General features: G+C 45.1%; 1 protein-coding gene across 1 annotated transcript in view; it reads left to right on the top strand.

The window, feature by feature from the left end:
• The window catches only part of GPR153 (G protein-coupled receptor 153), a 90516-nt gene that overhangs the window by 48486 nt on the left and 18559 nt on the right, over window positions 1–23471 (top strand). The window contains exon 3 of the mRNA XM_040429637.1: window positions 7103–7532. Coding sequence (XP_040285571.1) covers window positions 7103–7532 — 430 coding nt within the window. The remainder of the gene's footprint in view (window positions 1–7102; window positions 7533–23471) is intronic.

Below are 23471 nucleotides of genomic sequence, written 5' to 3'. Positions count from 1 at the left end.
TCTCCTCTATGAGGCTACCCCTGCTCTGTGAGGCTACTCCTGCTCTGTGAGGCCACTCCTCCTCTATGAGGCCACTTCTCTTCAATGAGGCTAATATTTCTCTATGAGGCTTCTCCTGCTCTGTGAGTCTACTCCTCTGCCAATTGCACCAGGGCTCTAGTGAAAAGAAGACTCTGGGTTTATAAACAGCATTGTTTATAATAAGACGACATAAATACATTATAATTAAGAATAGATTGTTCCATTTTGATGATTCTTCCATTTCATATTGATTTTTGGCCCATAATGTGAGAATCATTAAATTACCCCATAAATTAAAATGGAACGGCCAGTGATAAATATTCATTGATCTGGACCTTCTGCTGTGGCTTTCATTAGCCCATGAGTAATTACATGTCATCAGTGTCTGAGTTTATATTTGTTATTGGAAGGACAATATTATGTTCCTGCTTTATGTTCGGGTAATGTGGAAAATCTAGATTAGGAATATGAGACTCGCCGCACATATAAGATTTCTCTATTGATTGTTCCAGGGGAATTGTTAATGTTATGTGGGTTACAACAAATAGTATATTAATGGATGTTCCGGGTATTTTATTAATAGTTACTATCACAAAATTCCAATTTGTAGTGGATTTCCATCTTTATGTATGAGTGCCAGTGACCTGGAAAGCTTGTATTTTTTCTCTGACCTTCAGATCTACAATAAATTCATTGCTCGATGCCTGAATATATTTTCTCCGTGAAAGTAGAGGGGAAATATATCAGGCAAGCAGTGGCGTAGCTATAGGGGTCGCAGCGGTCGCAATTGCGACCGGACCCCTAAGTCAGGGGGGCCCACGGGGCCCCCCAGGAGATAATGAGTAAAGCCCTGGCCCGGGTAGTTTACAATACTTGTGCGCTGCAGGTGGCGCCGGCCCTAACCCCCAGGCGTTCCCATGGTGACGGGGACGCTTGCCTGGGGGTTAGAATATACCATCGGATCTGAGTTTTACGAGCTCAGTGAGATCGTAAAACTCAAATCCGATGGTATATTCTAACCCCCAGGCGTTCCCATGGTGACAGGGACGATTGCCTGGGGGTTAGAATATACAGGGCCACGCCGCTCACAGCAGTATATTTATAAACTAATCAGTAACTACTTTAACTTTAATCATTGCTCATTGCTGAGCTCTTTACTTGGATTATTTGGATATCTTACTCTGTCTTAGCTCCGGTAATAGCAGGCAGTGCGGGGTCGCGGCGCTCACTCACTTACGTCACGCGCCTGCGCCGCCTAGTGGGAGGAGCACGCGCGTGATGTCAGTGAGTGAGCGCCGCCCCCCGCACTGCCTGCTATTACCGGAGCTAAGACAAAGTAAGATATCCAAATAATCCAAGTAAAGAGCTCAGCAATGAGCAATGATTAAAGTTAAAGTAGTTACTGATTAGTTTATAAATATACTGCTGTGAGCGTCAGGGAGGGGGATCTGTGGATGGCACTGTAGGGGGATCTGTGGATGGCAGTGCCATCCACAGATCCCCCTACAGTGCCATCCACAGATCCCCCCTCCCCTAAACAGTGCCATCCACAGATCTCCCCCCTAAACAGTGCCATCCACAGATCCCCCTAAACTGTGCCATCCACAGATCCCCCCTCCCCTAAACAGTGCCATCATGGCACTGTTAAGGGGGGGGGGGATCTGTAGATGGCACTGTTTAGGGGGGATCTGAGGATGGCACTGTTTAGGGGGGATCTGTGGATGGCATTGTTTAGGGGGGGATCTGTGGATGGCACTGTTTAGGGGGGGATCTGTGGATGGCACTGTTTAGGGGGGAGATCTGTGGATGGCACTGTTTAGGGGGGATCTGTGGATGGCACTGTTTAGGGGGGATCTGTGGATGACACTGTTTAGGGGGAGATCTGTGGATGGCACTGTTTAGGGGGATCTGTGGATGGCACTGTTTAGGGGGGATCTGTGGATGGCACTGTTTAGGGGGGATCTGTGGATGGCACTGTTTAGGGGGGATCTGTGGATGGCACTGTTTAGGGGGGATCTGTGGATGGCACTGTTTAGGGGGGATCTGTGGATGGCACTGTTTAGGGGGATCTGTGGATGGCACTGTTAGAGGGTGATCTGTGGATGGCACTGTTTAGGGGGGAGATCTGTGGATGGCACTGTTTAGGGGAGGGAGATCTGTGGATGGCACTGTTTAGGGTAGGGAGATCTGTGGATGACACTGTTTAGGGGAGGGGGGATCTGTGGATGGCACTGTTTAGAGGGGGATCTGTGGATGGCACTGTTTAGGGGGGGATCTGTGGATGGCACTGTTTAGGGGGATCTGTGGATGGCACTGTTTAGAGGGGGATCTGTGGATGGCACTGTTTAGGGGGAGATCTGTGGATGGCACTGTTTAGGGGAGGGAGATCTGTGGATGGCACTGTTTAGGGGAGGGGGGATCTGTGGATGGCACTGTTTAGGGGGGATCTGTGGATGGCACTGTTTAGGGGGGATCTGTGGATGGCACTGTTTAGGGGGGGGGGTCTGTGTATGGCACTGTTTAGGGGGGGGATCTGTGGATGGCACTGTTTAGGGGGGATCTGTGGATGGCACTGTTTAGGGGGGGATCTGTGGATGGCACTGTTTAGGGGGGATCTGTGGATGGCACTGTTTAGGGGGGGATCTGTGGATGGCACTGTTTAGAGGGGAGATCTGTGGATGGCACTGTTTAGGGGGGAGATCTGTGGATGGCACTGTTTAGGGGAGGGGGGATCTGTGGATGGCACTGTTTAGGGGGATCTGTGGATGGCACTGTTTAGGGGAGGGAGATCTGTGGATGGCACTGTTTAGGGGAGGGGGGATCTGTGGATGGCACTGTTTAGGGGGGGATCTGTGGATGGCACTGTTTAGGGGAGATCTGTGGATGGCACTGTTTAGGGGGGATCTGTGGATGGCACTGTTTAGGGGGGATATCTGTGGATGGCACTGTTTAGGGGAGGGGGATCTGTGGATGGCACGGGGGGGGGAGGCCCATAATTCTTTTTGCTATGGGGCCTATGCATTTCTAGCTACGCCACTGCAGGCGTGTAAAGAAGTGTATAGGATTTTATCAGAGAAGGTAAAATATAATGCTAGCTGCAGAGATGGAGTAAATCGCCCCCTGCAGGTAGATAGAGAATTACATGAGGAGTGGGACCTTTTTCATTACATCTTGCCAAGATGTACTGTATAAGCATCTGAGTGGGTCTAAATATACTCCACGGACTCATTTTTACTCCTGCATAAGAAAATACAAATAAAATACAGATGTGCAATACAGATTCTTTTTCTTACAAATTGTTCAGCTTTAGGTTCTGTATTGTATTTCATTGCTCCGTATTGCACCTTATCTGATTTGTCTCATTTTCATCTCTATGTGTTCCTTTTTTGCTAAGAGATTTACCTTTATGCTGTTTTTGTAATTTTGCAGAGATATCCTAGAAAAAAAACACAGAATGTGCATTTTAAAATTCACTCCATTAACTTCTATGAGCTAAAAACTGTGACAATATGGATCTGTTGGACCATGCTATGTGTAAGCCGTGTACCAGGGTGGGCTTCCCAGGATACAGCGAAGTTACAAACAAGAAAAGCGACACTGACACCAGCTTTATATGCAAGAACAGAAACTTTACTTTAACAATAGTAATAACACAACAATATGAATATACACAGACTAAGCTATGCCCCTGGCTCCCAGTCACTGTCCCTGTCCGAGGGACAGGCCTAACCTGGTGGTGTACACAGCAGAGCCTGCAAGTCGTGCTGTGCTGCTAAAGAGGACACACCTAGCTGGTGGCAAACGCAGCAGAGCCTGCAAGTCAAAATACAGCGCCGCAGAATAGTTCTGTCCGGCCTAGCAAAACATATAACCCTAACTATCTAACTATGTTCAGGCCTAGGCTTAGTCTCTGTTACTTCAGGCGCCACTCAGTATAAGACAATGAGTTACCAGGTGTACTGACCTGCGTCCGTTCTGAGCCCGAGGATGCCACTTACTCGGGATGGCCACCAAACTCTTAGCAACCGTGCGGCCTTGCTTGGTAATCAGACTTCTGCCCACACGCTGTACACTGTCTTCCTGGAACAATCTCTCTTTCAAAGAGCCGAATCCAAGTAAGGGACAACAACTAGTCTCCTTCCTCGGCGTGTCCGTTCACTCCTGGACACCTAGAAGCCAAAATAGAATTGGATTTAATCTTTCACAGAACATTGCTTCCACCATGTCAGATCAGCACTTCCTGGTTCACTCAGAAGCAGCCAGCATGAGTCATCACCTGCTTTACATATGCAAATCCCAGAGTGTGCTGATTGTAGTTGCAAAACAGTGGCCTCTAGTGCCCGGAATGCCAAATGACAGTTTCAATACAATTTAGGCACAAACATTATACAGGAAGATCTGTTCCACAATCTCACCTATGTGTTTAAAAAAAATCTCACATGTAAAAATAGAAATGGGTGTATGAATCTTCAAATTTATGGAGAATTCTTTCAATTAAAATGGAATTCAAGGAATATTCCCATCTGGACATTGATAGCATATCCACAGGGGTATGTCATATCAGGTCCCAGATGGGAAAATCCCTTTAATACAGACCCATAATATGCAAGCGTGAAAGAGCCCTAAAGCTGCTTTCAGATTGCAGTCTTTGACTGCATCATGTAAATGAACCCTTATACTATGAGCTGTAGATGCCGCCTGATGGTTCATAATTGGGGTGCAATAATCTGATAGTGGAATGTAATTAGGAAAGGGCATTCATATGGATGTATTTTTTATCCAAATATTTTTCTGAACACCTATGTATGGTGTATGAGTTTTACAGGGAAGTAGCTGGACGATTAAATCAGGGTTGCTAGGAATCAGTTCCCCATCAACTGCTTTAAATCTACATGTGCAAGAAAATTTAGACGAGCACATCCAAAGTCACAGGTGCACTTCCATAAGGCTAGCATGCAGACAGCAAACAAAAATCTGCATGTGAAATGCAAAATTATGTTCATGGGTGAACATACAAAGGGAATCTCACCAGTGTCTGCATACACACATAGCTGTGCTTCACTTGATTATAATGCTGTTTTTCTTTTGTTGTTTCGAGGTATAATAATTTTTTTTAAATATGCAAATCAGGCCTTTGGTGCAATGAGGGAGTCACTATTGTTCTTGTTGCACCAAAGCTTCACTCCTTTCTGTGGCAGCCCCTCCCTGGCTGCTTTTCCACTGCCTGGCCCTGTCAATTAAACCGGAGAGGGAGTGGCTGGTCACAGAAAGGAGTGAAGCTTTGGTGCATCAAGAACAATGGTGATGCCCTCATTGCGCCCAAGGCCTAATTTGCATATTAAGAAAAAATATCATTACTGAGGAACTGAGCCTTGGATTAACACAAGAAATACAGCGTTTTATTTAGGTGAACCACAGCTCTGTGTCTATGCAAACAGTTTGATAGGGAGGTCGTTAGTAACATTCACTTTAATACTATCATTGCAGTTAAGAGACATACAGGGAGTGCAGAATTATTAAGCAAGTTGTATTTTTGAGGATTCATTTTATTATTGAACAACAACCATGTTCTCAATGAACCCAAAAAACTCATTAATATCAAAGCTGAATATTTTTGGAAGTAGTTTTTAGTTTGTTTTTAGTTTTAGCTATTTTAGGGGGATATCTGTGTGTGCAGGTGACTATTACTGTGCATAATTATTAGGCAACTTATCAAAAAACTAATATATACCCATTTCAATTATTTATTTTTACCAGTGAAACCAATATAACATCTCAACATTCACAAATATACATTTCTGACATTCAAAAACAAAACAAAAACAAATCAGTGACCAATATAGCCACCTTTCTTTGCAAGGACACTCAAAAGCCTGCCATCCATGGATTCTGTCAGTGTTTTGATCTGTTCACCATCAACATTGCGTGCAGCAGCAACCACAGCCTCCCAGACACTGTTCAGAGAGGTGTACTGTTTTCCCTCCTTGTAAATCTCACATTTGATGATGGACCACAGGTTCTCAATGGGGTTCAGATCAGGTGAACAAGGAGGCCATGTCATTAGATTTTCTTCTTTTATACCCTTTCTTGCCAGCCACGCTGTGGAGTACTTGGACGCGTGTGATGGAGCATTGTCCTGCATGAAAATCATGTTTTTCTTGAAGGATGCAGACTTCTTCCTGTACCACTGCTTGGTAGGTGTCTTCCAGAAACTGGCAGTAGGACTGGGAGTTGAGCTTGACTCCATCCTCAACCCGAAAAGGCCCCACAAGCTCATCTTTGATGATACCAGCCCAAACCAGTACTCCACCTCCACCTTGCTGGCATCTGAGTCGGACTGGAGCTCTCTGCCCTTTACCAATCCAGCCATGGGCCCATCCATCTGGCCCATCAAGACTCACTCTCATTTCATCAGTCCATAAAACCTTAGAAAAATCAGTCTTGAGATATTTCTTGGCCCAGTCTTGACGTTTCAGCTTGTGTGTCAGCCTTTCTTACCTTGGCCATGTCTCTGAGTATTGCACACCTTGTGCTTTTGGGCACTCCAGTGATGTTGCAGCTCTGAAATATGGCCAAACTGGTGGCAAGTGGCATCTTGGCAGCTGCACGCTTGACTTTTCTCAGTTCATGGGCAGTTATTTTGCGCCTTGGTTTTTCCACACGCTTCTTGCGACCCTGTTGACTATTTTGAATAAAAAACGCTTGATTGTTCGATGATCACGCTTCAGAAGCTTTGCAATTTTAAGTGTGCTGCATCCCTCTGCAAGATATCTCACTATTTTTGACTTTTCTGAGCCTGTCAAGTCCTTCTTTTGACCCTATTTGCCAAAGGAAAGGAAGTTGCCTAATAATTATGCACACCTGATATAGGGTGTTGATGTCATTAGACCACACCCCTTCTCATTACAGAAATGCACATCACCTAATATGCTTAATTGGTAGTAGGCTTTCGAGCCTATACAGCTTGGAGTAAGAAAACATGCATAAAGAGGATGATGTGGTCAAAATACTCATTTGCCTAATAATTCTGCACGCAGTGTATATACTGTTTAATAGTCATTTTTGCCTTTATTATCCTTAGGTTAAGCAATACAAAGAAGCAAGCAGTGCACACAGTGATGGGAATATGGATGGTATCGTTCATTCTCTCCACCTTACCCGCCGTTGGATGGCACAATCCCACTCAGAGGTTTTATGCTGGAGACTGCCGCTTTATTGTTACAGAGATTGGCCTTGGCTTTGGGCTGTGTTTTCTCTTACTGATCAGCGGCAGCGTGGTGGTGGGGGTCGTCTGCATTGGAATCTCCCTTTTTCAGACCTTTTCCATACAAACTGGACAAAACGTTGACAAAAATAAATTCAACGTGCCCACTATTGTGGTCGAGGACGCTCATGGCAAACGACGGTCATCAATTGATGGATCAGAGCCCATTAAGACTTCACTGCAGATAACTTACTTGATATCTGGGATTGTATTTATATACGACTTCCTAATGGGGTTCCCTATATTGGTAAGTACAGCCTTACTCTTGTACGGTATATGTTTTACCAGTTGGCAATGTCTATCTAAAGTGTTTGATGTTTATATTGAATTTGTAGGTTGGCATAGGAAGTGGCACCAATGAGGTCAGTTGATGTGTGGAAACCTCATTTGGTTTATTGCTATGATAAGTAAGAAGTGCATATCGTTGCCAAAAGTCCTGGGAAATGGCTGGAAAGCGGGTGGAGAGGGGGGCAGGTTTTTAGCAAATTTTTCACAAAGTGGGTGGTTTGAGGACGATTCCTGGGTGTTTTCAGGGAAGTCTCAGCGGCAGAGTTTGAAAGACCTGAATTATGTTTGCAACTATGTATTTATGTAGATACAAACGGATTCCCAATATGCAGACTCTACGAGCCATTTATAAGACCAAGAAGGGCTGCCATTCATTCCCATTAGCTAATATGAGAGAGTATATCTACCTTATCTTAAAGTACAGTAAGAACCCTAAGTGTGGATTATTTAATTGCATATACAATCTCCATCTTGGACTTCAGCCTCATCTCTAAATAAACATGTCACTTTTAATTAAGAGAAGGAGTCCAAGATGCAGATTCTATATGCAGAGGGGAATGTGTGGAGAGGATAGGAGTGGTAGTGGTATGAACAGTAGTAGTTTTCACGATCCTCACAGTTGCTGGGTTTTCATGGTCCTCATTTCCAGGGCAGACAGAGTTGGGGCTGCAGATAGGAGTAGTAGTTGTTTCCTCCACATCCTGGTTGGAGTCTCCTGGCTGATGGAAGGTGGGGTGTTCTTGGTGTTGTGGTGCAGGTAAAAGACAGGAAGCCAGAGAGGCCTAAGTGCAGTGGAACAAGGTAACAAGAGTCTTCACTGAAGTGAAAAGCTACCTAATACTTCCACACAGGATGGAGGCCCAAATCATAGTAAAACTGTTACAAGAAGCTCAAGCTGAATGATGAGTTACCTCCAGAGTTCCTTTGAGATACAATCCCTTACATAGCAAATCCTACATAATATTCCAGCCAAGGGGTGCACTTAAATCCTATTTCTTCAGCAGCGTCTACAATTCCTAATTGTGTGGTGCAGAGTTAAAAAGCAGCAATGTGAGCTGCCAACTTGTATGTAAGGGCATGCTTTACCTTCACAGACTGAATCCCGCACTCCCTCTTTCAGCTGCCCCAAAGTCTCATGGGTTCTTCTGCTGCTTACAATCTTAGGGGTTCACTGAAGTCTTTTGGCCATCAAACAAGCTGGTGCTGACCTACAGAACTGGAAGTAGCGCCTTTAGCAGTTTCTCAGACTCAGGCTCAGACTGGATTAACTGAGTTAACAGAAGGAAGGCCAAGCCCAAGGGTTTAAGTTCCACCTTCTTTCTGGAAGCAGCATCTCAGGTTTAAACAATGATTTAGCTTACAGCCTATGTAGATATTATAAGACAGTGTAAAACATTGCAAAAGTGTATTCCCACTTGTGCTAAGAAGTTGAAGACGCAGCCTGTATAGCCCATTATAGGACCCGGGAGGTTGTCACCCAGGGGTCCTGGTCCCTCATATTAGAAACTCTGAGTAATCCATCTCCTCCTATGTGTCCTATAATGTCCTATACAGTGAGTATCTTTGTCTTTAGCTGGAAATGAAATGCATGAAATGCTGTGGACTCTCAAAGTCTTCCCGCTAAGGTGTCCCGGCCTTTCTCATGGCAGCCCAGTGTCCGCTGGCTTAAACAAAGACGACATATGATTTGTATAATAGTTCACCACATGCTAAAATGAGCAACCGCATTAAAATCAACATTACTTTCACTTGGAGTTAGACATAAAAGCTTTTCTGGCAAAGATTGTACAAACTTCCACCCACAGGAAAAGAACAATGAATATATATTATTGAATTCCGTCCAACTTCCTATGAAATGGGTGACATGTTTAATGCATTCACTTTTTACTCATTTTTTTCAGGGAGATAGATAGATAGATGGAAAGACAGAAAAACAGATAATTAGATACAGTAGATAATGAAATAGATAGATACAGTACATGTCTTCAGACCCTTTCACAGTTTTTCCCCGTTAACCTGCACTCAGTACTCCATAATGAGAAAGTGAAAGCAGAATGTTCATAATCTTTGCTGATTTATTGAAAAGGAAAAACTCAACTTTTGCATTGACATAAGTATTCATATCCTTTAGGGTACTTTCACACTATTGGCAAGGAACTCCAGCAGGCTGTTCCAGCGGGTGAACAGCCTGTCGGATCCGTGCTGCTGCTAGTGCATGCGTGCCCCCGGACTACTGCTCCGGCACCATTGACTATAATAGGGCAAACATGCCGAGAATCGGCCGTAATAAAACTTTTTTTTTTTAGCACAAGGCTGTACGATAACAAAATTTGAAAAAGTGAAAGGATCTGAAGACTTTCCAAATGCACTGTAGATAGGTAGATAGATAGATAGATAGATAGATAGATAGATAGATAGATAGATAGGTAGATAGATAGATCCACTTTGCCTGGTGGTCCCCTGGTTTTTACCATTTTACCCCTATACAGGGATCTTGCCTTTGCTGCAGGGGAGAAACCAGGTGGGTACTTCATGAAATAGTCCTGGTGTGTCGGCTGTTAACCCCAGTGCCAAGCACCAAAGGATCAGGCAATACACATAGTCAGGAAACAGACAGAGATCCATGAAGACAGAGTATGTGTCACGGCTGTGTCATGGTCTGGTGGTAGTGGACCGTGACACTTTTGTCGTGCATGCTTGTTGCTGGTTGCAACGTGTAGTTTGTAGCGTGTTTTGACACTTGCCCTTTAAGTCTGGTTCGCTTCCCATTTCTGGTGTATGGGGTAAAGGCGTGAGCAAGATGGAGCTGGATGTGGCCTCTTGGCTCTTCTAGTACTGATGTTTTGGAGTTCAGAGTTGACTTCAGCTTCTGGTGGAGCTGGAGTTATGCTGCCATCCTGGACCTTTCCATCTGTCCAGCTTGAGCGCCACCTTGTTGAACATAGTTTGTCTTCCCATTCTATCCTTCTTGTTCCCCTACCTTACCTGTGTGGTTGTTTGGTGTGGGTTTATGTTCAGGGTGTGGTGTCTCGTCTTGTTGTTACATGTCACAAATATAATGTCACGGTGGGGAGTGGGGGAAACCCCCCACCATACAATGATGATTGGTGGGACATGCTATTAGGCCTGGATACCAGGATAATGGGAGCAGGACACCTCCTAACGCCACCCTCATCATATTCCTGAACTCCTAAATGTATGAGCCGGCCTCGATGGTAGGGGGGGTCTCATACTCCGGAACCTCGGGCCCTACTAACCCTAAAGATCCCTGTAAATAATGTCAGGGCTAGGAGACAACCGGTTCATCCATGACACGGATACCCCACACTCTCCCACAGGCCTAGTAACCAGTAGCAACAGGGAAAACAACAACACTGCAATAGAACATCACCACAACTGTAGGAATACCCATTGAAACACAAAACAGAAAAGACAGCGAGAAACCGAGAGGGTCGGCAGGTAAGAACCCAGAGACAGGAATCCCACCTGGATAACAAGCTCTGGGTAACATAGCACTACCCTCCGCAGCAACAGGAAGAAAGACGCTCACTGGCTAGACATGTGGTTCACCCCTCTGGGAAACCATGGAGCCCACTTCCGCAGGCTGGTGGTCAACGCTGTTCCCCCTCCGAGGAACACAGAAGCCCCCTCACCGGAGGCACAACACCCAGGGTAACGTCTTGCATACAAGCCGGACATAAAACACCAACTGACCAGACATGTAACAACAACAAGATGAGACACCACACCCTGAACATAAACCCACACCAAACAACCACACAGGTAAGGTAGGGGAACAAAAAGGATGGCCCTCAAGATGGACAGATGGAAGAGACAGGAGGCCACACCCAGCTCCACTGTGTTCCTCGGAGGGGGAACAGCATTGACCACCAGCCTGCGGAAGTGGGCTCCATGGTTTCCCGGAGGGGTGAACCACATGTCTAGCCAATGAGTGTCTTTCTTCCCGTTGCTGTTGCGGGTAGTGCTATGTTTCCCAGAGCATGTTATCCAGGTGGGATTCCTGTCTCTGGGTTTCCCCCACTCCCCACCGTGACATTATGTTTGTGACCGTATGTGTGAAACAGTCCAGAGGTCAGAGCAGGCAGCTCAAGGTCAGTGTGGTGAACAGGCATGTGTCAGGTCAGGAAGCAGAGGGTCAAGATCAAGAAAACAGGCAGAAGTCAGTGCACAGACAAATAGATTATATCTCTTTTGCATGGCCTAGCATGCAACTGAAACCAAAATGAATCTAAAGGATTGCCCAGGCAAGTGGTGGACCAAACAGCCCATCATATATAGAAGAGCTAATGAGCTCATTAGTCAAACAGCTGGACACAGAGCAAAAAGGGGAATTAACCCTTGCAGTGCTGCAGGGTGAGGTTCAGTTAATAGGCACAGATACACACCCAGCAGCCAGGCTGCAGCCTGCATCATGGCACAGGAGTCGGTACTTCATAGAATAGTCCTGGCGTGGTCGGCTGCTAACCCCAGTGCCAAGCACTGAAGGATCAGGCAATAGACAGACAGTAAAATAGGTGCAGTAGATATGAGAAAGATTTTGCCCTTTTGTCAGTTCTAGGACTTAGAAAATGGGGGCTTACAGGCCATAAACATGAGCTAGTCTGAAGGGCATATGTCGTCTTTCAGTAGGTGTGCAGCTTCTCTTGTCAATAAAGAAATGTCACCAAGAGCCAAAAGGGTAGTATGCATCCTCAAGGAAACTGCTCAGTATAATAAGACATGTACTACTACACATAAGATGACCTCAACATTGTGTGCCTATAAAGGGAGTTCTTGTGAGTATCAGAAGTTCTTAAGATCGCTTAGAGGGAGATTTACCATATGTTTTAATTTCCTTCCCATCCCTGTCAAAAGCAATGGTATGTGCCGAAAATAAATCTGATGTCTACGGCCAGCTCTAGTCATACAGTCCCAGATTTATTGTTTTAGGCGCAACATTTGGAGCTGCTCTTATTTTTATTTTTTTACTTCATTATACGGGTTCTTTGCCAAGTACAGCACTTTTTACAGTTGCCAACTAGGAATGTAATTAACCTATTTTCATTCTTTATGTAAATGCCTGCTCCCGCTGTCATCATGTAATTCTCTTAAAGAGCTGTTTGGCACCCAGCGACTGAGAAATTATCATTCAAGAAAACATTGTGCATAAGTATGTCCTTTAATGTGGACAATATAACATTTTCACTACTGGTTTATGATGGTTAGGCGGGCTGCCATGTGCTTGTAAGATCAGAATAAATCACTTACCATTAAAGGGGTCATCCAATTTCTCAAACAGCCCCCCCCCCCCATGTGCCGGGCCCCTCACAGGTAATATACTTACCCTGTGCCGCTCCTGGTCCCCGCACCACCATTGCTGCTTCTCCCTGTACACGGATGAAAACATCCGGTGTGGGGGGGGAGCAGCCAATGAAACATAGAAACATAGAATGTGTCGGCAGATAAGAACCATTTGGCCCATCCAGTCTGCCCAATATACTGAGTACTATGGATAGCCCTGGCCCTATCTTATATGAAGGATGCCCTTATGCCTATCCCATGCATGCTTAAACTCCTTCACTGTATTTGCAGCTACCACTTCTGCAGGAAGGCTATTCCATGCATCCACTACTCTCTCAGTAAAGTAATAATGACAGGCGGAAACTGGGGCGAGCCTCTGTAGCATCGCGGGTGATGCTAGGGAAGCTCGTCCCGGCCTCCGCCTGCCATTGGCTGCTTCCCCCTGACACCGGATGTTTTCATCCGTGTACAGGGAGAAGCAGCAGCGGAGGTGCAAGGACCAGGAGCGGCGCAGGGAGTGGGGAGCGTGGTGAGTATATTACCTGTGATGGGTCCGGCACATGGGGGGGCTGTTTGTGAAATTGGATAATCCTTTAACATGTATATCTCCTTTGAATCTATGCTATTCACTAGGGTTATTCTTAATACATTTGCATTAATAAATAGGGTTCCTTTCTGAAATGATGCAGTAGCACTTTACATCTGCAGCATGCACTATGACAGGCATGCTCAACCTGTGGCCCTCTAGCTGTTGTAAAACTACAACTCCCATCATGCCCTGCTTTATGCTGATAGCTGTAGCCTGTTCAGGCATGCTGGGAGTTGTAGTTTTACAACAGCTGGAGGGCCGCAGGTTGGACATCCCTGCTCTATGATATGACATTCTACTAAGGGCTCATGCATACCACCGTATTTGTTTTCCGTTTCCATTCCGTTTATTTACAGGTCCGTATGCGGGACCATTCACTTCAATGTGTTCGCCAAAAAACGGAAATGACTCTGTTTGCATTCTGTTTCTGTATGTCTGCATATCCGTTCCGCAAAAAAATAGAACATACCCTATTCTTGTCCATTTTGCAGACAAGGACATGCATTGTTACAAAGGATCCGCAAAAAAAACTGATGCAATACGGATGTCACATGAATGTCATCCGTTTTTTTTTTTTTTGCGGATTCGTGTTTTGCGGTCCACAAAGTTAATATGGTTGTGTGCATGAGCCCTAAGACCTAGATGTCTCAGTGTATACTTTTTTAAATCTATTTTATTGCCCTATTGCATGTAAAATAAAAAGTGAGCAGTTTTGTAAGTAGTTTTCAGCTACATATGCTGCCATGTTTTGTGTTTACAGCTCCTATGCAGACCTATGTGTCTTCATGGTTACAAAACAGAAACAAAATCTAATCTTGCAGTTATATGTTACTCCCAGAGCTGTAGCCTAGCCGGAGAAAAGGTTCACTTTGGTAATCTGGCCAAGTATCAGAGGCAGATGATCAGAAATACCCCCTAATTATGCCCCAGGTTAGTTCAGGACATCTGTCCCTACTTCTACTGTCTGTTGGTTAGCAAGAATGAGGGAAGGAGGGACTGGAGTAGGGGACTGTAGTATCAGACTACAAAAAGTGTATTTGTAGTCTGTAACCATAGAGACACATACATTTATATAGGAGCTGTATGCACAACATGATAGTTTTTTTTTTGTGCAGTCTTATCAAGTGCAATCTTCAACAGTGGTGCAATCTACTTGGTGAGTGATCTTGGTCTTGTAGTTTTTGCTAGATTTGTATGTTTACTTGTGAACCAGGAAATATCAGATTACAGCTGTATGGTCAAGCGTATGTAGGCCACATTGCACGCCAGGTCACCCCTGCATGGAGCATTGATTGCAATCATCTTGTATATTTTTTCATAATTTATTTAGTTTTATCCATAAACATTTCCACAGGCAGGGAAGTTGTGTATGGAACTGACCCTGAACATCTGCTGTGCATGTGATATTTCTAGTCAGTCTCATGTACTGTGCAGATGTTATTCCATTTCCAAGCAAAATGGCCATTAAAGGGGTTAGCTCACAACAGACCCTTTCCTGTTAGGGTCTGCAGACATCATGGAGGGGGGATCCCATTATTGTGCATCGTTCTGTTATTTATTGCACGTACATGTTAATGTTTGCCAAGTAAGTTACTGCTGCAGAGGGACTGTAGAATCGGGAATCAGCTTATTGTTGTGGGACCTGCGCTCTGTCAAGGGGTTTCTCAAAATAGACATTCCCTTTAATCACTCACACTAAAACGTAAATAACTTTAAAGCATTTTTTCAATAGTTTTTTTTTTAGAAATTTTCAGCAGTTTTTGTATTACATTTATTTATTTTTTTGCCTAGCTGCAGATTATCTTAGTTTCAGTTTTAGGCCTCATGCACACGGCCGTTGTTTGGGTCCGCATCCGAGCCGCCGTTTTGGCGGCTCAGATGTGGACCCATTCACTTTGATGGGGCCGCAAAAGATGCAGACAGCACTCCGTGTGCTGTCCGCATCCGTTGCTCCTTTCCGTGGCCCCGCAAAAAAATAGAACATGTCCTATTCTTGTCCGTTTTGCGGACAAGAATAGGCATTTCTACAATGGGCCGCCCGTTCCGTTCCGCAAACTGCGGAAGGCACACAGGTGGCTTCTGTTTTTTGCGCATCTGCGGTTTGCTAACCGCAAAAAACGGAACGGTCGTGTGCATATGGCCTTACATTGAGTTTTGTCATATTGCTGTTCTAATGGCTAGGTATAGCACTTACTTATATCTGAACTCCTGACATCTCATAAGCACTGATTTAAGCCATATTCTTATCAGTTTAATATAAACTTAGCTTTGATTACTGTTTATGAGCTGCCAGGAATTCAGAGATAAGGGTTATACAAAAGGCCTCGATGGTAAGGTTTGTCTTTTTGCTGATGACACAAAGATATGTAACAGGGTTGATGTTCCTGGAGGGAAACGCCAAATGGAAAAGGATTTAGGAAAACTAGAAGAATGGTCAGAACTCTGGCAACTGAAATTTAATGTGGATAAGTGCAAGATAATGCACCTGGGGCGTAAAAACCCAAGGGCAGAATATAGAATATTTGACACAGTCCTGACCTCAGTATCTGAGGAAAGGGATTTAGGAGTAATTATTTCAGAAGACTTAAAGGTGGGAAGACAATGTAATAGAGCAGCACGAAATGCCAGCAGAATGCTTGGATGTATAGGGAGAGGTATAAGCAGTAGAAAGAGTGAAGTGCTTATGCCGCTGTACAGAACACTGGTGAGACCTCACTTGGAGTATTGTGCGCAGTACTGGAGACCATATCTCCAGAAGGATATAGATACTGTAGAGAGAGTTCAGAGAAGAGCTACTAAACTAGTACATGGATTGCAGGATAAAACTTACCAGGAAAGGTTAAAGGACCTTAATATGTATAGCTTGGAAGAAAGAAGAGACAGAGGGGATATGATAGAAACTTTTAAATACATAAAGGGAATCAACTCGGTAAAGGAGGAGAGCATATTTAAAAGAAGAAAAACTACCACAAGAGGACACAGTTTTAAATTAGAGGGGCAAAGGTTTAAAAGTAATATAAGGAAGTATTACTTTACTGAGAGAGTAGTGGATGCATGGAATAGCCTTCCTGCAGAAGTGGTAGCTGCAAATACAGTGAAGGGGTTTAAGCATGCATGGGATAGGCATAAGGCTATCCTTCATATAAGATAGGGCCAGGGACTATTCATAGGAGTCAGATATATTGGGCAGACTAGATGGGCCAAATGGTTCTTATCTGCCGACACATTCTATGTTTCTATGTTTCTAAAACCCCGGACATAGCATGACTCAGTGTAAAATGGAAATTAAGATAATCTGCAGCAAAGCTGAAACTTAACCCTATAGGACAAATGCTGCTGAAATTTTTTGATAAAGACCAGTTGAAAAATTATGTTTAGCCCAAAATGAGTAAAATGCAATCATGAAAAATCCCCAAAGGTGTTCATAACCTTTAATTAACATATTGGTCTCAACTGAGTCTGGTATGCAGAGGTGTTACAGTTGTATTGTATTTATAGGAGTATTTATTCACATTGTATTCACATGTGTATTTATTCACATTGGGAGAATGGATTTACATACGATGATAATAGTGAACTAATGGGCAGTAATTAATCCCCATTACTTGTGAAGTGTACAACCCCAATTCCAAAAATGTTGCCACACTGTGTAGAATGTAAATAAGTGTAGACAGAATGCAATGATTTGCAAATCTCATATTTTATTCACAGTAGATCATAGAACACGTATGAGATGTTGAAAGTGCGAAATTTTACCATTTCATGAAAAAAAATAACTAATTTAGAACTTGACGGCAGCAACGCATTTCAAAAAAGTTGGGACAGGGACAGGTCTACCATAGTGTAGCACCCCATCTTCTTTTATTAACAGTTTGTAAATGTCTGGGAAGTGAAGAGACCAATTACCGGAGTTTTGGGAGAGGAATGTTCTCCCATTCTTGTCTGATGTAGGATTTTAACTACTGAACAGTCCTGGGTCTTCTTTGCTAAGATTTTTTGTTGCATTAGGCGCCAAATATTTTCTATTGGTAAAAGGTCTGGACTGCCGGAAGACCAGTTTGGCAGCCAGACTCTTCTTCTGCAAAGCATTGTCTTGCTGAAATATGCAAGGCCTTCCCTAAAAGAGACCTCTGGATGGGAGCATATGCAGTTCTAAAACCTCTATATACTGTTCAGCATTTATAGTGTCTTTCCAGATGTGTAAGCTGCCCACACCATAGGCACTAATGCAACCCTATACCATCAGAGATGCACGTTTCTGAACTGTGTACTGATAACAAGCTGGAGGGTCCCTCTCTTCTTGAGTCTGCAGGACATGGCATCCATGGTTTGAAAAAAGAATTTAAAATCTTGATTCATTTGACCACAGAACAGTTTTCCATTTTGTCTCTGTCCATTTGAAATGAGATTTAGCACAGAGAAGATAGTGTAGTTTCTGGATTGTGTTGACATATGGCTTCTTCATTTCATGATACAGCTTTAACTCGCATTTGTGAACAGAAAGTGATTTCTGGAAATTTTCCTGAGTCTATGCAGTGATTTCCAGTACAGGATCATGCCTGTTTTTAATACATTGCCGTCTGAGGGCTCGTAGATTCTCGTAGAATCTTGTGATGATATCATGCACTGTAGATGGTGAGATATTCAGAGTCTTTGCAATTTTAGGTTGAGGAACATTTTTCTGAAATTGTTTCTTAATTTTAGATGCAGTTTTTCACGGATTGGTGAACTTCTGTCCATCTTTGCTTCTGGAAGACTGTGCCTCTCTAACATGCTCTTTTTCTACCCAGTTATATGACTTGTTGTAAATTGCTCTTCATTAGTACCACTTACTTTTCCAGCCTTATGTCGTCCCTGTCCCAACTTTTTTGAGATGTGTTGCTGCCATCAAGTTGTAAGTTAATTTTTTAAAGAAATGGTAAAATGTCTCATGTAGTATACGGGAGTTGTAATACCCGTTACTACCAAAGGTCACTTGGTGTGCTGTCGTCCCTCCTAATTATGGGAAGTTGCTTTATGTCAGTTTTATAAAATGTAATGTAATGTGTGTATTTTCCTGTCACTGAAACTTGCACTTACAGGCCTGCTAGGGGTGTCATTCCTACTTCTAGTCCATAGAGGGAGCTAGGGAGCCCTAGTTTATATAAGGCTAGACCAGGAAGTGCAAGGGAGACGGAGTCTAGTGTCTGTAACCTACAGATGGAGATTAGATAATGTCTGAGACCAGTCCAGGCCTGAAGCCTGCTGTTCAGGAGAAGATTCCCTCCTGAATCCCTACATGCAGAAGCAGGAATACCTTAGCCTGAGGAACCATTCAGAAGCTAGGAGAGACTGAGGCAAATATCAGAGGAGCCAGAGGTATTGAGGAAACAGAGGAGGTACTTATGAAAGCCATAATCAAGGATATAAAGCCAGACTTAGGTTAATGGGCCTTGGTGAAGAATTGCTACATTCCAGGATCAGACAGAATTAGAGTGCTAGCTCCTGTGCTGAGAATCCTGCGTTTTACACTCTGTAATTACCCTGCTGTACTGAATTGCCTGCATCGACCGAATTGCAAAATCGACTGTATGCTGAGGAACTGCGTTTCCAATATTGTCTCTGCCTGCAACCTACTAAAGTTGAAGTTCTGTTTAACACCGCGTTTCCTCAAATTATTTCCTGCATCCGCAAACGGCGTGCCACCGTTTACTTGGCACTGGCGTCACGAACTATTCCTACCTATACCTGCCCTTGCAGAGAGTCAGCTGTACCAGGTTAGTGTATATTGCACTACTACACCCAGAAACACCTACTACGCACAACTTGAGTACACTGCTCCTCTCTTTTGGCGTTCCACGAACAGGATACGCACGCTTTATAGTGCAAGAAGCGTGAACTTTGTGCCTTACACCGTTGCCCTGTGACCACAGTGACAATTTTCCTGTTTAATGAAAGTGGACTTTGTGGACTGAAAATCGTACCCAAAGTGTTCCAAAAACCTCTAAAAAGCGCTGTGCAGGGTTGCGCTACCCAGAGGAAGAAAATCGCCGCATTGGATTGTGGTTTTGTGGACTTTAAACATTCCTGCTTGCTGTCAGTGAACAGACAGCGTTTGTACCTAAAGATGGCCGCTGAGCTGGCTGAATTTACTGCTGCGTCACCTTCATCCCGGAAAGGCGGGAAAAATTGGCGCCTTTCTGAGGAAAAAGCGGGAAGAAGGTCAAGGGCAGGCGCCACGGCTTATCTGGACATTTGCATGTCTGCCAGCATGGACACCGCCCTCCATATACTGGAATACCTGGGGGGCGGCTCCCCAGTGCAGTGGGAGGAGCTGGCTACTCTAATTGACGCGACCCTATCGCTCTCCTCAGTAGGATCGAGCATGTTGGATTGTGAGCAGAGTGTTGCTGCAGCGTCCGCACCTATGATTGGAAAAATGACCGACACCGGTGTAGAGCCAGAGGAGGCTCCACCGGCCTACGCTCCGGGACCGGAGCAACCTGCCTGCCGCACCAGGGAGAAAGAACCCGAGCCCTACTATGGCTCATGGAGGGACTTTTTTCAGCCAACGTTCCAATGGTCTTCCCTGATGGCGGAGATTCGGGAGGCCGCTATCAAGCGAAATACCCAGACAAAGATCGTGTATGAGGAGCTAACTAAGACCATACATGAAAGACATACGCACACCCAACCCCGCCTGGAAAGGAGAAAGGGAGTGGTGCTGTCGTTTGACAAATCCCGTGGCTACGGGTTTATTCAGGACTATCTTACTGGCAGAGACCTCTATGTCAATCGAAGGTCTGTCAAGAGAGACTACCTCCCTTCGTACCAGCACAGCCTCCGCGAGGGAGAGGAAGTGGAGTACACCCCTGCCGAGGGCCTGCGAGGCCCCTATGCGACTGCTGTGACCCGTCCGAAGCGAGGACCTGAGGATTGGGAGGCAGAAGAAGAAGACCACTCTGGCTGCGAGCGAGAACCGGAACGCTCTCCAGAGCCGGCCCATCACGCCTTTCAGGAGCGGAGCTCCTTCATCGGGCCGAACGTCTTCTGGCAGCCAACCGTGTTGGAGAAATGGGTGAGCCCCTATCCTTCCCCCGAGCTGCCTCGTCGGGAGAAGACAATATCTGAGCTGGAGCAGTTGAAAGGACTGAGTGCTACCTTCCAGAACATCCGGATGGGACGGAGACCAGATGCAAGTCCAGAACCTGAAGAGGCCGAGTCTGCGTCATCGGTGACTGTACCTGCGCCGGCGGCGCCAGCGGAGAACAGCGACTCCGACACAGAGAGTATCGGTGAGCAGATCGTCCGGCTGGAGGAGAAGTTGCGGGAGTTGCGTAAGACCTACACCGCCAGGATCCAGACACCGCCGAGGAAGGATGAGGTAAGGGTGCCTGTCACCACCCGCCGACCGCCTTCTGTTGTCACCGCTCCGTCAGTGCCCCAGACCGGACCCGCGATTGCCGTGAATTGCTGCACCCAGAGCACCGGACCGCTTGCTGCGGCGGCGCCAAGCATGTCACACCCTGCAGTGATTATGCCAGGGCCGGCACGGTCCATCAGAGGGTTCACCCCTAGGCCTATGGGGCCAATACCTATTAGGGGCCCCTTTACCCTGCAGCTGCCCCCTGATACTGTTATGTGGGCACATCCTCCTGTAGAGGACTACTACAGACGATACCTGCCAGCAGAGCCAAGCAGCTACAATATGCCACTGTGATCAGTCTGCTAGGCCTTTGATTTATTTCTTCAGAAGGTGATGTTAACCCTTCCAGGACAGGAGTCCTATGTTGCTGGTCCTTTGTTGCAGCTGCCAGTTTGTCCACGGCTCAGTGGTAGGTGTTGACCACTGAAATCACAAAGTCAGCAAGGCCACGTTTGTTTCCAGGACCTCCTGCCTGCTTTTGTTACCCCACACCAAGTTGTGCCTGTTCCTTTGTTGCACCTTTTACCCTTCACCCCCTTTTCAGGTTGATCAGGGGTGTTACAGCACTTGTCTTTGCTGTCCATTTTATTGTGCAACCAGTTACCAAGGAACCGTGCCCGGAGACAGACTCAAAAGTACCTGAGCCTCTGAGATTCTTACTCTTTTAAAAGTATTGTGCCCAGAGATGGACTCCACCGCATGAGAGCCTCTGTGATTTAATAAGAAATAACCTGGGTACGGACTCATGTTTGTTATTTGAGCCTCCAAGAACTTTTATACCGTTTTCTACTGTTTTATCATGGACTTATTCATTGTCATGGACTATCCTGGTTCTAATGTTACGCTGTGCCAGGTCAGCGCCCCCGTTCCATTCACTATCCTGAGAGAAGAGAACGACGCCCCTTGTCACTACCCTTCACTTTTGCCAATTGGACCTGATGTAAATGTAAATGCAGATGAATTACATGTATGTATGCCTGCATGTCTCTATTTTCTATTTCAGGTAGAGATTCCAGTTGGGAGACCCATGATGGAGTACGAGGTCGTACTCAGCTTAAAGCAGTGGGGTATGTAGTATACGGGAGTTGTAATACCCGTTACTACCAAAGGTCACTTGGTGTGCTGTCGTCCCTCCTAATTATGGGAAGTTGCTTTATGTCAGTTTTATAAAATGTAATGTAATGTGTGTATTTTCCTGTCACTGAAACTTGCACTTACAGGCCTGCTAGGGGTGTCATTCCTACTTCTAGTCCATAGAGGGAGCTAGGGAGCCCTAGTTTATATAAGGCTAGACCAGGAAGTGCAAGGGAGACGGAGTCTAGTGTCTGTAACCTACAGATGGAGATTAGATAATGTCTGAGACCAGTCCAGGCCTGAAGCCTGCTGTTCAGGAGAAGATTCCCTCCTGAATCCCTACATGCAGAAGCAGGAATACCTTAGCCTGAGGAACCATTCAGAAGCTAGGAGAGACTGAGGCAAATATCAGAGGAGCCAGAGGTATTGAGGAAACAGAGGAGGTACTTATGAAAGCCATAATCAAGGATATAAAGCCAGACTTAGGTTAATGGGCCTTGGTGAAGAATTGCTACATTCCAGGATCAGACAGAATTAGAGTGCTAGCTCCTGTGCTGAGAATCCTGCGTTTTACACTCTGTAATTACCCTGCTGTACTGAATTGCCTGCATCGACCGAATTGCAAAATCGACTGTATGCTGAGGAACTGCGTTTCCAATATTGTCTCTGCCTGCAACCTACTAAAGTTGAAGTTCTGTTTAACACCGCGTTTCCTCAAATTATTTCCTGCATCCGCAAACGGCGTGCCACCGTTTACTTGGCACTGGCGTCACGAACTATTCCTACCTATACCTGCCCTTGCAGAGAGTCAGCTGTACCAGGTTAGTGTATATTGCACTACTACACCCAGAAACACCTACTACGCACAACTTGAGTACACTGCACTCACATTTAATGAAAGTACAACCTGTCCCGCAAAAAAACAAGCCCTCATACAGCCATGTGAACGGAAAAATAAAAACATTAAGGCTTTAGGGAGGCAGGTAGTAAAAAATGAAACCACAAAAAACTGAAAATGGCAAGGACCTGTTTGAGCTGTGGAACTACAACCCTCCAGGGACCATGACAATCAGCACAACAATGGGGGTTCTTTTGCCCCTTCAGTGCAATATTGGGTAAAAACATAAGAGGGTCTGCAGCCGTCCGAAGAGCATGGTAGCCCCTTTATTATGGTAACCACCCTCGGTCAACAGAACAATCACCGATGCTCCCTTCCAGAATTTAACAGGACCACAAGTTTCAAACCCTATAGACCTATTTTTAAATGACAGCTTCTGACCTTTCTGTTCCCTCGTCTCATCTAAGTTTCAGTGCTTCCAGTCGTTTTCTTCCAAGTAAACTATGTAGACTCCAGCATCACTCAACAAGGGATTACAGCACAATGGGTTTTATCGGATTTTAGGGAATCCCATTTAAAGTCCAGATTAACCTGTCAATATTATGAGAGGTTTCTTACGGTTTGTGACTGTGGCTCAGGGTTGCTAATCTTCCACTAAACTCTCTGATTAAATCAGCTGCGTTAGTGGATC

This window comes from Bufo bufo, chromosome 1 (assembly GCF_905171765.1).
Source record: "Bufo bufo chromosome 1, aBufBuf1.1, whole genome shotgun sequence".
NCBI classification, from domain to species: domain Eukaryota; kingdom Metazoa; phylum Chordata; class Amphibia; order Anura; family Bufonidae; genus Bufo; species Bufo bufo.
This window is presented reverse-complemented; position numbering and strand designations above follow the sequence as displayed.